This window comes from Castor canadensis, chromosome 5 (assembly GCF_047511655.1).
Source record: "Castor canadensis chromosome 5, mCasCan1.hap1v2, whole genome shotgun sequence".
Classification (NCBI taxonomy): domain Eukaryota; kingdom Metazoa; phylum Chordata; class Mammalia; order Rodentia; family Castoridae; genus Castor; species Castor canadensis.
The window spans coordinates 47,999,096-48,014,059 of record NC_133390.1 but is presented as its reverse complement, the minus strand read 5'-3'; the positions used below and the strand labels follow the sequence as shown (position 1 = coordinate 48,014,059).

The following is a 14,964-nucleotide window of genomic DNA, read 5'->3' as shown; positions in this document are numbered from 1 at the left end:
TCTGTGCCCTTGACTATTTTGTTATGAAAAGCATCTGAGCTAATTACGTGAAAATATTTTAGAAATAATTAAAAGCTGATCCAGTTTAAGATACTATCATTATTTGCTTGAAATAGTTCAGGGAGTGAAATAGTCACTTAAAATCACATTTTTACCTGACGATTATTTATATAATACATTTGTAGCAACTAAATTATTAAATTAGGCATGGGAACAGTCTTTCAAAATTACTTTTTTGTTCACATAGTAACAGTAATGAAAATTGGGATTATAATATGGGAACTGTCATAATGCAGTTTATCCAGTAGATGGTGGTATATATCCATTATGTATTTGCTAGTCTTTGTTCATTTTCAGACTGTTGAAAAAAAATTTTTTTTAAACACACAAAGTATTTTCTGTAAGACTTTGTATGATTAGTTCACTTTTTACTTTAAAAATAAAATCAGTACACTTATGTAATTGGTAATTCTACAGGACAAGAGTTAATAAGTTATTAATACAATATATTATTTCACTGTAATTAAATCCTTCTCCCAAATTACTAAATTAGCACTCTTCTTAAATTCATAAGTCATCATAAAATGATTATCATGCTCAGTGTTTTGCTTGTATATGATTTTTTGATGAAAAATTTGGAGCTTTTTAGTCATTTTTCTAAATTATAATTTATTTTCTTAGAGGTTACTTCTTATTGTCACACTTTACAGATGTCATTGAAGGCTCAGAACAGAGCATGAAACAAGTCTAAGTGGAGCAATTTAGCTCTGACCTCTCTTCATGTAAAGTACCAATTTTTTTGTTGTTTTTTTAAAAGATATTTCAAGGAAACAAAGATTATCACCAGGATGCACGTAATAACTTTTTGCCACCAATTATTGCGCGTTTTATTAGAGTGAACCCTACCCAATGGCAGCAGAAAATTGCCATGAAAATGGAACTGCTTGGATGTCAATTTATTCCTAAAGGTAAAGAGGCAGTGTGTTTTAGACATGTTATTTTCACTGAATTGTTAATTTTTTAAATATATTTTTATTTTTAACTGACACATAGTAATCATGAATAACTGTGGGGTACAGAATGACATTTCAGTATGTGTATAAAATGTGTAAAAATCAGATCAGGGTAATTGGCACATTGGTCACCTCAGTCATATATCATTTCTTTGTGTTGGAAACATCCAAAATCCTTGCTACTAGAGATTATTAACTTAAACTAGTTTTGCTATTCTCATGTACAGTAGTTTATAATAACCTAAGTATTCCAGTATCTTTTTGAAGGATTTTGAAAAATAAATTAAAATGTAATTTAATAAAGTTATATATCAGAATGGTTTCCAAGATTACAAGTGGAAGAAGTAACATTATCTTGAGATCATGCATTGAGATTGCTTTCCAAATCTAATCTCAGTCTTGAAAATTTTTAATTAAGTCTCAAGTATTGTAATATAAGCACTGAAGATTAGAACATGCCTGACTTAGCTGGCTTTCCATAAATACTTGTTAAATGAATTGAATAAATAATTTGGCAAATTGTGATGGCACCATTGTAGTTTTAGACTTCAGTATCATTTTGCTCCCCAGTATTCTCCTTCCTAAGAAAGAAGATTAATTTTAAATGATTTAGTTATTTAAAAAGTGAAAAATCCAATATATTTGTACATTTAAGGCAGAGTATACTATTTATTCTCTGATATATTCTCTCTGAGATTTAAAATCACTCTGCAAAATTAAGTAGTTTGGGAAATGTTGAGGGCTTTTAATATTACTATTTTTATCTGAGTTTTAAAAGCAATATATATAAACTATTCTAAACCATTTTTCAAGGCCGTCCTCCAAAGCTTACTCAACCTCCACCTCCTCGGAACAGCAATGACCTGAAAAACACCACAGCTCCTCCCAAAGTAGCCAAAGGTATGTCTACTTTTAATGTGAGAATTTGATATTTTCTGGATTTGTGGTATAATTTTCCACAAACATATTTGAAACATCATAAAAAGAACCTTATCTTAACTTAGTATAGGTAACAGAATAAAGAGTTTTTAAAACTGTTTTTAAGGTCGTGCCCCAAAATTTACTCAACCACTACAACCTCGAAGTAGCAATGAATTTCCTGCACAGACAGAGCAAACAACTGCCACTCCTGATATCAAAAACACTACTGTGACTCCAAATGTTACCAAAGGTATGAAAATGCAACAGTGAATACCTGTCATTATAGTAGGGTTTTGTTTTGTTTGCAACTAACGTTTTCAGGAACATACCCAGCTTAAGCTCTTGGTTTCTTTCCTTCCAACAGTATTTTTTAAACATACCAAAAAAAGGTTAATTTCCCTTCTTCAGGAAAAGACTAACTGCACTGATCTACATTCTATTCTCTAGTACCATGTAGAATTGTAAATTAAATATTTAGACATGGCTACTGTTTTATAGGCTTCCTCTTGCGATTATTTTTCCCTCTTCCAGCTAAACACATTTGAGATCTCGGGTTTAGAAATTCAGTATTTCTAGAAATTATTAAAATCATAGCAGGAAACAACCTTTTTTTGCTCCTGATTATGTTTTAATTTGCTGGAGAGGGAACTTGGTGGCAAAAGAACTAAAACAAAAACAGATTTGTGGGACAGAAACTAATACTTTTTTTAAAAGACTCTGAATTAACATACTCATTTTAAAAAAACCCTATGGTCTTTGTTTTTTACATGTTTACAATTATACTTTTTTCACATGCGTACAAATATATTAGAATCTACTTTCAATTGTTGCTAATGATAAATAAGATAACAAAATAGGTAAGACATAGTTCTTTTGGCTAATTGTTTAAAAACAAAATTGCAGTTGAATTCAGAAAAAGAGGCATCAGTGTCACAGTGGGATTACTACGACTGCTGACAGATAAAAGCCAAACTCATTTTCAGGAAAGTGCAGCAAGGAGAAAGCAATTCATCCACAATAACTTGTGCTACATACAACTTTAATTAGGCTTGTTTTGTAAAAATTTGCTTGGAGTTAGATAAATCTCCAATTTCCCTGTCTTCTGAGGTATTTCTACAGATTAATTTCATTCTTGTGCTTAACGAAAAGCCAGAGGGAAGGAAGAGTTTTCAGAGGAAAGAGATCTTAGCATCTCCCAAAGACTTCCTGCCATTTTGCAGGCAAAATCTCAATCCACATGCCTGGATAGAAGAACAGAACAATCATTTAAAAATACTGCTTTCTTAAAAATCTGATTAAAGAATCTCCAAATCTCAAAGATAAAAGTATCCTTAAGTCTCTTATTCCAGAACTTTAGTTGTGAAGTACCTGTAAACTTAAAAAGAATAACAAATAGGATGCTCTAACCTTCTGGCTCCTTTTTGAGATGGTGGTGAAGCTATACAGGTATTTTAAAGCCTCTGATTCAGTCATTCTTTCCATCTAAACATGATTGTTCCCTCCAGTCCCCCAAAAATTTAGAGAAGCCTAGAGATGTGGCCCAGTGGTTGAGCACTTGCCTAGTACTGTCAAAGCCCTAGGTTTGATCCTCAGTACCATCAGAAAAAAAAGATCAGGCAAGAAACATAACGTAGTCAGATGTGTGCTGGCAATCTTTCAGATTTCCCTAGTGAGTTCTTCTATTTCTTCTCAAATGAGGTTACTTTAAACACTCCATATTTTTCAAACACTTGACCAAAAGACCCTCACTCACTCACAGTTACCTTCTAACTTCACAAAGAAAGTATAACCCATAGGAAGGAAACTCCCTTTCTGAGGAGCCTGCAGACTTACCCATACCTTCCATTCATTGCATTCATAAAGGGATTCCTTATATTACCCATACTTCAGCCTGGTTCCAACCCATCAACTTCTCAAGACCTGTTGTTTTTTTATTATTATTCTCTCTCTTTTTTCTCTATCATCAGCCTCTTCCTCTTTTGAATGTAGTCATTGCATGGAATAAAGAAGGTGGTACAGGTCAGTCTTGATAGTGTCTGTCTCTTAGTCCCAGTGAATATCAGCACTTGCTGCCATTTTTATCCTCATGGCTAAGAGTTGATTGAGGGCCAAAGTAAGAAACTAATGTTCCACATAACCTAGGGCAGACCACTTTCTGTATCTGACCACAGGACTCCCTATGTGTGGGATAAGGATTAAATGATCTCTTAGTCCCTGCCAACTCCAGCATGTATCATTCTGACTTGTTAATAGCTTTCTGTTCTTGACACTACATTGTTTCCGGCTGATATGTAAACATATTTTACTATTGTGTTGTAATATCATTTTCAATTGCTATGTTACAGTTTACTGTAAGGAAGATACTATGATTTACTTTTTCAGATTACTTCCAGTTTTTACTGTTATGAACAAAGAAATAGAAGTAAACATCTTTAAAGATATGTCTTGGAATGTCTTAATTTCTGCCCATGACTAAATTCTAGATGTAGAATTGTCTACTGTAATAGATTTTTATACACATTGCTCCAAAATGCCAATCAGAGGGTATTACCCATTTTTATTCCCATAAAAAAACACCTGTTTCCTGGCATTCCAACAATTAGTTGTTCTTTTAAATATTTGCCAGTTTGATAAGTAAAAATAGTGTCTTATTTTAACTTATATTTCTTTGATTACTAGTAAAGCTAAAGTGTTTAGTGCTTTATTTTTTAATGTGTTCCTAGTTAATCACTGATTTTCCTATTATATTATTTACTTTTGACTTTATATTAACCCTTACCAATATTTGCAGAAAATGTTTTCACCCAGTTTACCATTTACTTTCAGTTTTATCTTGGTGATTTAAAATATATGCAAATTTCAGATTTGGAATAGAATGGATAGTGTAGCAAATGTCCATTTATCTGTGAAAGTGTCTGCAGTAGACATCTCACGCCCAGTCTTGTTTCATAAACATTGTGTAAAGTATTTTTTGAGATAGGAAAGTGTTGAACAGTGATGTGGTTAAATCTTTCAATCTTTTCCCTCGTGATTTCTGTTTTTGGCATTAACGTGTTTTGTTTTTGCTTTTATAATTTTAGATGTAGCATTGGCTGCAGTTCTTGTCCCTGTGCTAGTCATGGTCCTCACTACTCTCATCCTTATATTAGTTTGTGCTTGGCATTGGAGAAACAGGTTAGTACAGAGCTAGTTCACTTGACTGGTCCTGGGGAAATACCAATGTGAAATAAATCTAAGTGTAGAAGATGAACTGTATACAGAATAAATCACCTCTTTGACAGTGAGAGTTAGCATAAGTCATTAGAATAAAAATTACATTTCCTTTATTCTTGTTAAAAACTAGCAAATTCAATTCCACACTTAGTTATAAAGTATCTTTATTGTTTTAAGTTCTAGTTATACATTGGGATCTGTACACTGATACAAGCAATGTCTGACATATAATAGGAACTTAGTAATATTTTTTTGGAAGAATGAGATTGATTTCTTTCTCCAAAGTATTTGGTAGGGTTGAATGATACAAAACAAGGAACTATGTTATGTGGTTTGATGAGTTATTTAGGAAGTGCTGGGGAAAAACCAAGAAATTTATCTTGGTTTTAGGATAGAAAGGGGGAATCTACATGTCTTGCCTTAAAGGAGTTAGAGTTTCCTAGGTGGAAACTCAGTCTGCTTGGGCTATTAGAAGAAAACACCATAAACCAGATGGTTTGTATACCACAAAAATTTACTTCTCACTCTTCTGGAGTCTTGAGAAATGGAAGATTGAGGTACTGGCAGATTTAATGACTAGTGAGGGCCTGCTTTCTGGCTCAGAGACAGTGCCTTTTTGCTGTGTCCTCATGAAGGGCAATGAGAGAATAAGCTCCCTCAAGGCCTCTTTTACAAGGGCACTAATCCCTTTAACTGTCACCTCCCAAAGGCCCCACTTCATAATTCCATTACCTTGTTGAGTTAGGATTTCAACATCTGAATATTGGAGAGACACAAATACTCAGGCCATCACAGTAGAGAATAGCCCATAATGAGAAAATTGCCTGAGTGAAGGCAAAGATGCAGGCAAAATAGTGTTTAATCTCCTGTGGGGCTGGTATGGGAGAGTCCTAAGTGGTAACCACAGAAATGCACTCTAGGCCTAGATCAGGAAGGGCTTTCTGGGAAAAATTCAGATTTTATTCTATAGATGGGGGAATCATTGAGTGTTAAGCAGACAGGTGATATTATGAACCAAGGTAGTAACAGGAGTCACAAAGGGTACATTGGATGGATTCAAGAGGAGAGAGACAGAAGAGGCAGCCAGATGAGTTAGGACACTAATTGAGTCAGGCAGAAATGTAGCACAGTGATTCTATAGAAGGAAGAAGAGATGTTGAAGAAGAGCACCATCAAGAGGATGTATGTTAGTTGTCTGCTAAGGAGGCAGAAGGAGGGAACTGGGCTGATCTAATGTTTGTGACTTGTGCAGTTAGACCAGTAGTGATATCATGAGTTAACAGAGCAAGAGGGACAAGTTTGGTGGAGAAAGAGGATGATTTCATTTCTTTAGCCATTCAACAAGTATTTGAATAGTTGGCTGCTACCCTGTGCCAAGCACTGAGCCATATGCTATGGAGTCCCATGGTGAACCCAAAGCTTACAGACCAAAACAATACAATGCAGAAAACTCAACCATATTACCACCTCCAGAGTGCATGCTGCAGGGAGACGGTGGGAAGCACACGCACTCTAGACTTGGTATTGGGAAAGCTGAGCCAGTGAGTAAGTACAGGTGCAGCAGGGGAGGAGCAGGAAAGAGCAGGGGAAAGAGCTTTATGAAAGTTCAGAGGTGAGGGTATGATACATTCACTGAACTAAACAATAATAGTAATGATGACCTCCAGCATAAACACCTTCCTCAAGGTCACCCAGTTACTTTGTAGCAGAATGGTATTTTAGATCAAGCTTCACAGTTTGTGCTATGACCCACTGCTGTTACCGCAATTAATGAAAACATAATCCACTGTGATGAGAGTACAAGAACATGAGGGAAAGTGTGGGGTGTAGAGTTATTGAGAGGCAGTGGTCGGGTCCTGACACTAGTTTGGGATGGTATTTAAAGGATTTAAAGGATTCTTGGACATTCAGACTCCCAAAAGAGAGTGTTGCACATGTCTGGTATTCAGGACAAGAGGGCTGAACTGCAGAGCTAGAGCTACTACTATGAATGTCCTTGAAATCACTGATGACTAACTTCATGACAAGGAGTTAAGGAAAATAGGGACAAGGAGAATAATGAAAACAGCTGTAACTTACTGACTAGTTAATCCATACTAACCACTATTTTAAGACCTTATGAATAAATAACCTGAACCCTTGTTACTTCACACTTGTTATATAAAATCCTTTATAGTACAATCTTTGGCTGGGTCATGCCATTAAATTTTTGTCCTAGCCATATAGGGTATCTTCCAAAACATTACTGATTTTTTTAAAATTTGATCTTATGATAGAAGTTTTAATTTGTAATATTATATTACATCTTTTCCAGTCGTTTTGATTAACAGCTTTAAGATCTACCATCTACAAATTTACATTTTACTTTATTTGGAAAAAATGAAATATAAATACAGCTAGATTTTTAAAATGAGGCCCCTTTAAAATTAATAATGAAAACTAGGCTTAAACTGGAGACAAATGTTTTCTAGTAGGAAAAATGAGTGGTTTGGGCTGTTAATGAAAGCCACATTTGTGATCTTGAGCAAATCATATAGCTATTTTTACCTTCTTTCCTTGACTAGAATACTTTCTGCTCATTAGTGCAAAACACTAGTTTTAGTTAAATTAGACTTATGCACTTGAACCAGAAGATGTCCTTTCATTTGCCAGCTTTTTGCTTTATAAAAGACTCTTGGTAAACAGTAATCTTAATAAGGGAGAAATTTATCCTGGGGAGGACAAATCAGAATTCTGAGGGTTGGGCAGGGTAGAACTTCTTTGTTGCACTTATTGCTTTTCCCTCTTCATAACCCTCTTCATAGGCTTTGTTGCTTTCCAGGCCTGGAGCGTCACTTTTGTCACCATTAGTGATAGCACTAACTTATGCTGGGATGGTGAGGTGGGGCGGAGAGAAGGGGGGATGGCATGTGTGCAGTCAACAGTATGAGACACTTTTGAATTTCTCTGGGGCAAAGAAAAAAAGAACAATGCAGAATAGAAAACCAAAAGAAGATGGTTTTTATTCTGAGAATTTTTTGAACCAATAGATTTGTATAATTTACATTTGAAACCAGAACAGACCTAACATAATTTGATCATAATAGCCTGCCTGTCAGGGCTGAATCTTTGACTTGATTTGGACTTTTAATCTATGGACTTTGCCTTTTTTATTTTCCTTTATCACTTTTTGAGGGATTAATAGGTGGACACGGTAACTTTAATGAGAGACCAGAATTTATAAGTGTCAGCATTGAAAGTCAAATGAAGAAGAGGGCTCCCTAAGGCAGATCAGCAATTAGAAATGTGTACTCTTGACTAATTATTAACTTTGGCGTTTATGCTACAGTTTCAGAAGTTTCTTACCAGAGAATTCACTGTGTTTGCTAACTGCCCCCCCACACCTGTATTTTTCCAGAAAGAAAAAAACTGAAGGCACCTATGACTTACCTTATTGGGATCGAGCAGGTAACTCATGTGTCCTTTGCATCTCTTTTTCCTCTACAGTGGCAATAGTAAAAGAGGGAAATAGTTCTCAGGCCCATGGGTACTCCCCATTGCTAGAAAAGTGGCATTCCTCTTCTCTTCTAACCATTTTTTACCTTCTGCAAAATCTCTTTTAGCTAATAAGTAATGAAATGGAATGTGCAAATTTCTCAAAACACATGCCATTGTTTTTTTCTTCTGGAAAAGTTATGTGGTTTTTCCTATGTGTCAGTTTCTCTTGAGATCAGCTTTCTAGAAAGTGTGACCATGTGACTGCTGAGACGGAAACAAGGGACTATGGTCGTTGTACACAGTTTGTGTGTCACTTGGCCACAGTTATTTACCAAGTGGAGTGCAGCAGTTTAGGAATCAGTGAGGTCTTCTATCTCTGTGGTGATGAGTTGTCATCTTCTGAATTGCAAGTGACACCAGAGGTCCCTTGCCAGTCTCCCAGTCCTAGTCTCACTTCTGGAACAAGAGTTCACTGCTGTGAGCAGATTAGAAATGTGCAAGGGTGAGGTGGATCACAGTACTGCTGACATCTCAAGGGGAACCTTGGAAAGTATTTTTTGAGAAAAATTTATTTACAAACCACCTCTGGCTGCATATAATAGGAGTATTTTGCTTCTGCATATGCATTTGATAGATTTCTGCTTTTCATTGAGTAGTCTATCAAAGCAGAAAACCAACTTGAATATGAAGGCTAGTTTATATAGAGATTTATTACACAAATGGTCTTTTTGGCTTACAATGACAATGAAGGTTGGTGGAAAGGAATGAAGCAGTTTCTCCCTGCCAAATCAGTGGAACATGAAGAAACCCCAGTTCGCTACAGCAGTAGTGAAGTTAATCACTTGAGTCCAAGAGAAGTCACCACAGTGCTTCAAACTAACTCTGCAGGTAACTATGAGCAGGCTTCACCCCAGAGAGAGGGAGAAACTGCCTATATTTGCTGTGAAGGGCTTAGGATTTATATCTTCTTTTTTCATATGTGAAAGATGAACTATTTTCTGAAGGAATGTTTTTCTTTTAAGAAACAAGATGACCTTCAGAGATTCATTTCTGTGTCTTAGATTCTGTTCACAAAATTGGGACATAAGACTGGGCATTGTATCTTTAAACCTGGGTTTTCATTTGTTTTGTTTTGGGGGGACAGACACAACAGGGTTGCTTAAGAGAGCACGAAAGAGAAACAGAAAAACAGAGCCTTACAAGTGTCCTATTATCCTAGTACACATTGATTTTAAACATTTCCTAATATTTGGAAAGGAAAAAACATATCATAAATTTCCAAGTCTAATACTCCAGTAATGAAATATTTCTGTCTATAAATCTAAAGGACATATACCCTTTTACGCAAAATTACATGAATGAGGCTCTCTGGCATATTAGTTTATTACTGTGAAATACTAGGTAACATCTTCAGTTTTTGAAGTTGGTTCTTACAGGTGGGAAATGCATAGGTCTGTGTTGATAGCAACAACAGTGCTAAAGAACTGTTTGCTTTTGCTGTAACCTGCAGCTGCCCACCTTGAATTACGTATTTCTGCTGTGTTTGTGATATCTGCAGAGTATGCACAGCCACTTGTAGGAGGAATTGTTGGTACACTTCATCAGAGATCTACCTTTAAACCAGAAGAAGGAAAAGAAGCAGGCTGTGCAGATCTAGATCCTTACAGCTCTCCTGTGCAAGACGTGTACCATGCCTATGCTGAACCTCTCCCCATCACTGGGCCTGAGTATGCAACGCCCATTGTCATGGACATGTCAGGGCACCCCACAGCCCCAGCTGGTCTGCCCTCCACGTCCACTTTCAAAGCTACCGGGAACCAACCTCCCCCTCTAGTGGGAACTTATAATACACTTCTCTCCAGAACTGACAGCTGCTCTTCAGGCCAGGCCCAGTATGACACCCCAAAAGGTGGGAAGTCAGGTCCAGCTGCCCCAGATGAATTGGTATACCAGGTGCCACAGAGTACACAGGAAGTATCAGGAGCAGGAAGGGGTGGGGTCTGATGTTTTTAAAGGAATCCTTTGAAGGTGATGCTGCTTTTTTTACAAAGTGTCGATTTAAAGCACATGGCCTTTTTTTTTTTAATTATTAGTGTTAGTAATATATAGAATGTATTACATATCTGTCACTAAAAGTGGTTGGGAAAATGTGGTGACCAAGGTAGAGGAAACTACTTATCTTGCCATCTTGCTTTAAAGGTGTTACTGTGGCACAGTTACTGTTTGTCTGTTAAATTTCAAACATCCTGTTTGTTACTACTGTAAAACACTATTTTAATACAGAAGAAGCTCACTATAATGCACTTCAAAGAAACTCAAAATCACTGAGAGTATTTATTACCAATGCTGCAGGTACATTAATGAACTCAAGATGATTCTATAAGCCTGATCGGCAATAATGCATGGTACTGTTCTTGAAATATCTAATGGCTTGAAATTTTCCCTTTGTGAAAGGTAGGTACTATCATGCTTTTTATTCCTATATTGCTTTCAAGATTTTTTTTGAAAATAATTATTGATATAAGCATTGTTCAACTGCAACCATACACACAACTGTCTTCCCTTAGGAAGATCCATAGGTGGGAAACTGACTTATCATGAGTTGGGCGAGTGACTTTTCACTGGCTAACACTCTTTAAGAATTTTAGCACTTGATTGTCTTATCCTTACTCATTCCTTCTGGGCCCTTTACGGCTAACTGTATTCTGTGTTTATAAAATGTTGGAGTTTTTTCAGTAGGCAGTGCTCACTTTTTTAGTCTCATTAAATCAGATCTTCTGATGTCCTTAAGTACACTTCTCTATGTAAAAACAGAAGTGAAACAATTTACAGTTTAGGAGATCCCCTGCTTCACAATTATCTTCAAAAAAAAAGAAACCATAACTTGACCTCATTGGTTTTATACACATATACACAAACAAACAAATTTTTCTTGACTGTCAAAGTCAAATAAAATCATTTTCAATTTCTGTTTTCTTCAGTAAACTATCATAAGAAATAGAAACCCAACATGTATCTTGATTAAAGTGCGATTATGCCTTTTGTCTCTGGTGAGAGGCATGAATAGTCCTTTACATCAGACCTGGGGAACAGATGTAATAGCATCCCAGAGTATGAAATTGTTTTTTGATGCGTCCCAGCAACTTCCCTGTTACCACTTGTTTGTGACCTGACCAGAACTGGTTTCAGATAGGGTAAATTAGAAATTAGCTGCACTGTATTAGGCTATAGTGCAAAAAACATCTTTAAATGTTTAGACTGGCAGGAAAATGTTTATTTGATAAACAAATAAATCTTGGTATTTCCTTCATCCATAAACCCTAGTTTCTAGGCATAATGTTAAATTGTACTTTCCCATTGGGCTCTACTCATTTCTCTTGGCTTGTGCCAGCAGCTTATGATGGTGCCAAATTTACTTAATTTGCATAGCAATGAACAGTATTTTCATTTTGCTTGCTTCAAGTAATCAGTATTCTAAAAGATTGCTTCAAAAAGAGAATTATTTCTGCAGCTTCCCTGCCTTTTCCTTGTATGATTTTGTTGTTTTTATTTTCATTTGCTTTTGATTTCCCAAACTTTGAGGCACAATTTCACTCAGTGAAAAATTGATGCATATTTTGTTTCAAAGTATTTGAAACAAAAAGCACAGAAGTTAAACTTGTATTAAACCATGTATGAATGTGTAAAGCACATGTATTAATGCATTTATCCCCTTTCAGGTGGGAACAGAGTAAACCAAATTGCTTTATTGTTTTTATTCATCCTTAGTTTACAGAGAATATACTTTTCTTCAAGTCATATACCTGTTTGAGGCTTTAAGAGAGACATTTTCGATAACTTTTTCATTTTCCCAAAGAAGCTTGCTAATTTTGTATAATTGTGTGTACCTGATTGCTTTTCTCTGGAACTTTTTTTTTTAAATGAGGCAAATGTTTTCTGAAATGATGGATATTGATATGATCCATATTACCACTGTGCTGTCTTTGAACTACCAATGATTTTAATAAAATATCTAGTTTTTACTATTTTTATATTTTTTACTTTCCAGATGAAGAGCTGAGCCTAATTCAAATTCTGGTTTTGTACTTTCCTATTAGCTTTCATACTTGAGATTTTTTTTATTTTGGTTTTTTAGTAAATTTATGTGTCTGATATGTATACAGATTTGAAGACAATCAAGTAACAACTAAAAATGTGAAAGTAACCATCGTTGACAAAATTTCCCTTGAATTTCTATTCTTTGCTTGAAATATCTAACACTTAAGTCACTGTCGTTGATTGGATTAAACCTTTTTCCTAATAATGCATTTATAGAAAAGAATCAGTGATTGCCACGTGTGGCCATTAGAGGTTTCATAAAAGTACACTTACTTGGCTGTTACTTGATCCTTGGAACCAGCAGAGTTAAAGAGAAGATATTGTGAATTCTGGTTTTATTTTATTAAATCATATAAAACTAAATAGATCCTGTTGTATGTGCCAGGTCTAGTTCAGTTATTTAAGTTCACATTACACTATTTGCACTTTGTGTTGAACAATGGGTTTATTTGCTGATGAAAATAGTTCATGTTGAGAATTTATACAAGAATTAATATTTTGACTTTATGTATTACTCTTGCCTCTTCCCTTCTCCCCTCACTCAGCAAGGGGAGAGAAGAATGTGAGTTCATCTAAGTCAAATGTGGCCACGAAACTGGGCAGTGATAAGTCTTGAGCTTCTTTGCCTTGGCTCCAAATTCTCACCTAGAGAGCAAAAAACCTGTAGAAACACCGTGATTGATGAGACAACTAGATAGTGTGGGACACTGAAAGTTTTTTAGTCCCTCTTAAGAGAAGTGATGAAGCTCTGCCTAAAAAATTAGTTACGTGTTAGTTCTGCTTTTTGGTTCTGAACTTGAAGTCCCTAAACTGCAAAATATAAAGAGTTGGCTAGTTATTAAAATACCTGTTAGGTTGACTGTGGCACCCATTCATTTAATCCAACTTGTGCCTAATTCTTTCTTTTCTTTTTTTCTTTTGGCACTGGGAAAGGAGGAAATAAAACATGTATTGAAATACATATTGGAAGTGAAAAATGGCATGGGTGTCAGTTATATCTCCCAGAATGTATTTTTCTTACCTCGGCATGTACTGTAGTCACTCAGTATTTGTATATGTTGCTAGAATTTAGACTGTATAAATAGTGAAATTTTAATGTATTCGTGTGTTTTTAATAAATTGTATATATGTGTCTTGCTCAGATTATTTGGCATTAATAAAACCACATTGAGGTTTGTAAGTTGTCATATCAAATTGCCATTCATCTTAATTTTAACTTCAGTTATATATTGTAGTATTAATGGCAACATTTGAAAATGCCACTATTATTTTTTTATTCTTTGACACACACACACCACATTGTGGCCAGCTCCATCCTTTTCAAAGCTGTTTTACCTTATATCAAACTGAACTTTAGCAGCCAAGTGGCAGCCTATGACTGTATAATGAGGGGAATATTCCACTGAACACATGTGGATTCCATTCTAGTCCCCAGCTTTTCCACGTTAGAGTGATTAGAAGAATCAAGTGAAATTGGAGCACTGTATAAACATATGCTAATATTAGCAGAGCTGAGTCCATTCAAGTAATTCCTGATCTATGTTAAATAGCTACTGGTTTTCTCCCCTTTGCAAACTGCTTTTAAGTGTTTCATTTATTCCCATTCACACCCTGAGCTGAAATTTCAGCCTTTATAGATAATCCATTTAGGGAGACAGATTGATTGTTGGTAACGCCCATGTTTCCCAGTGATATTTATTATTCAAAAGATAATAATTATTTTCCCCCCAGTGTTACTGGGAATTGAACCTGGGGCATTGCACATGTTAAGCAAGTGCCCTACCATCTGAGCCATACCAGCCCTGAATTTTCTTTTTGAGATAGGGTCTCACATTATCTTTGCTCAGGATGGCACTGAAGTATCAATCTTCCTGTCTGCCTTCCATGTAGATGGGATGATAGGCATGTGCACGATGACCTAGCTAAAAAAAGTAGTAATTCTTTACTAAACTCATACCTCTTCTGAAACCTTTTAATTCCATCCTTCTCTTAACTTCTACTGTTCCTTTCTCTCACCTCTCATTCTTCCACCTCCAAATAGCCTCTGGTTGTAAATGTAGAAGTGGAAAGTGAGAACAACTCACAGTACTAGCTTGTTTGTATCTCACCAGATTCTTCTCTGGTGTACCTGAGATAGCCAAGAAAATTTTCATTTGAAGATTAAATTTAATCATGAAAATAACTAAACATTTCTTGGTTTTCATAAATACATTCACAGAGATTCATAAAAAATATTTAAGTC

General features: G+C 35.6%; 1 protein-coding gene across 1 annotated transcript in view; it reads left to right on the top strand.

The window, feature by feature from the left end:
• The window catches only part of Dcbld2 (discoidin, CUB and LCCL domain containing 2), a 78,499-nt gene extending 64,636 nt beyond the window's left edge, over positions 1-13,863 (top strand). The window contains 8 exon segments of the mRNA XM_020178873.2: positions 818-968; positions 1,827-1,913; positions 2,059-2,184; positions 5,015-5,108; positions 8,545-8,594; positions 9,375-9,512; positions 10,183-10,621; positions 10,623-13,863. Coding sequence (XP_020034462.2) covers positions 818-968; positions 1,827-1,913; positions 2,059-2,184; positions 5,015-5,108; positions 8,545-8,594; positions 9,375-9,512; positions 10,183-10,621; positions 10,623-10,650 — 1,113 coding nt within the window. The 3' untranslated portion in view covers positions 10,651-13,863.
• Positions 13,864-14,964: the final 1,101 nt, after the last annotated feature.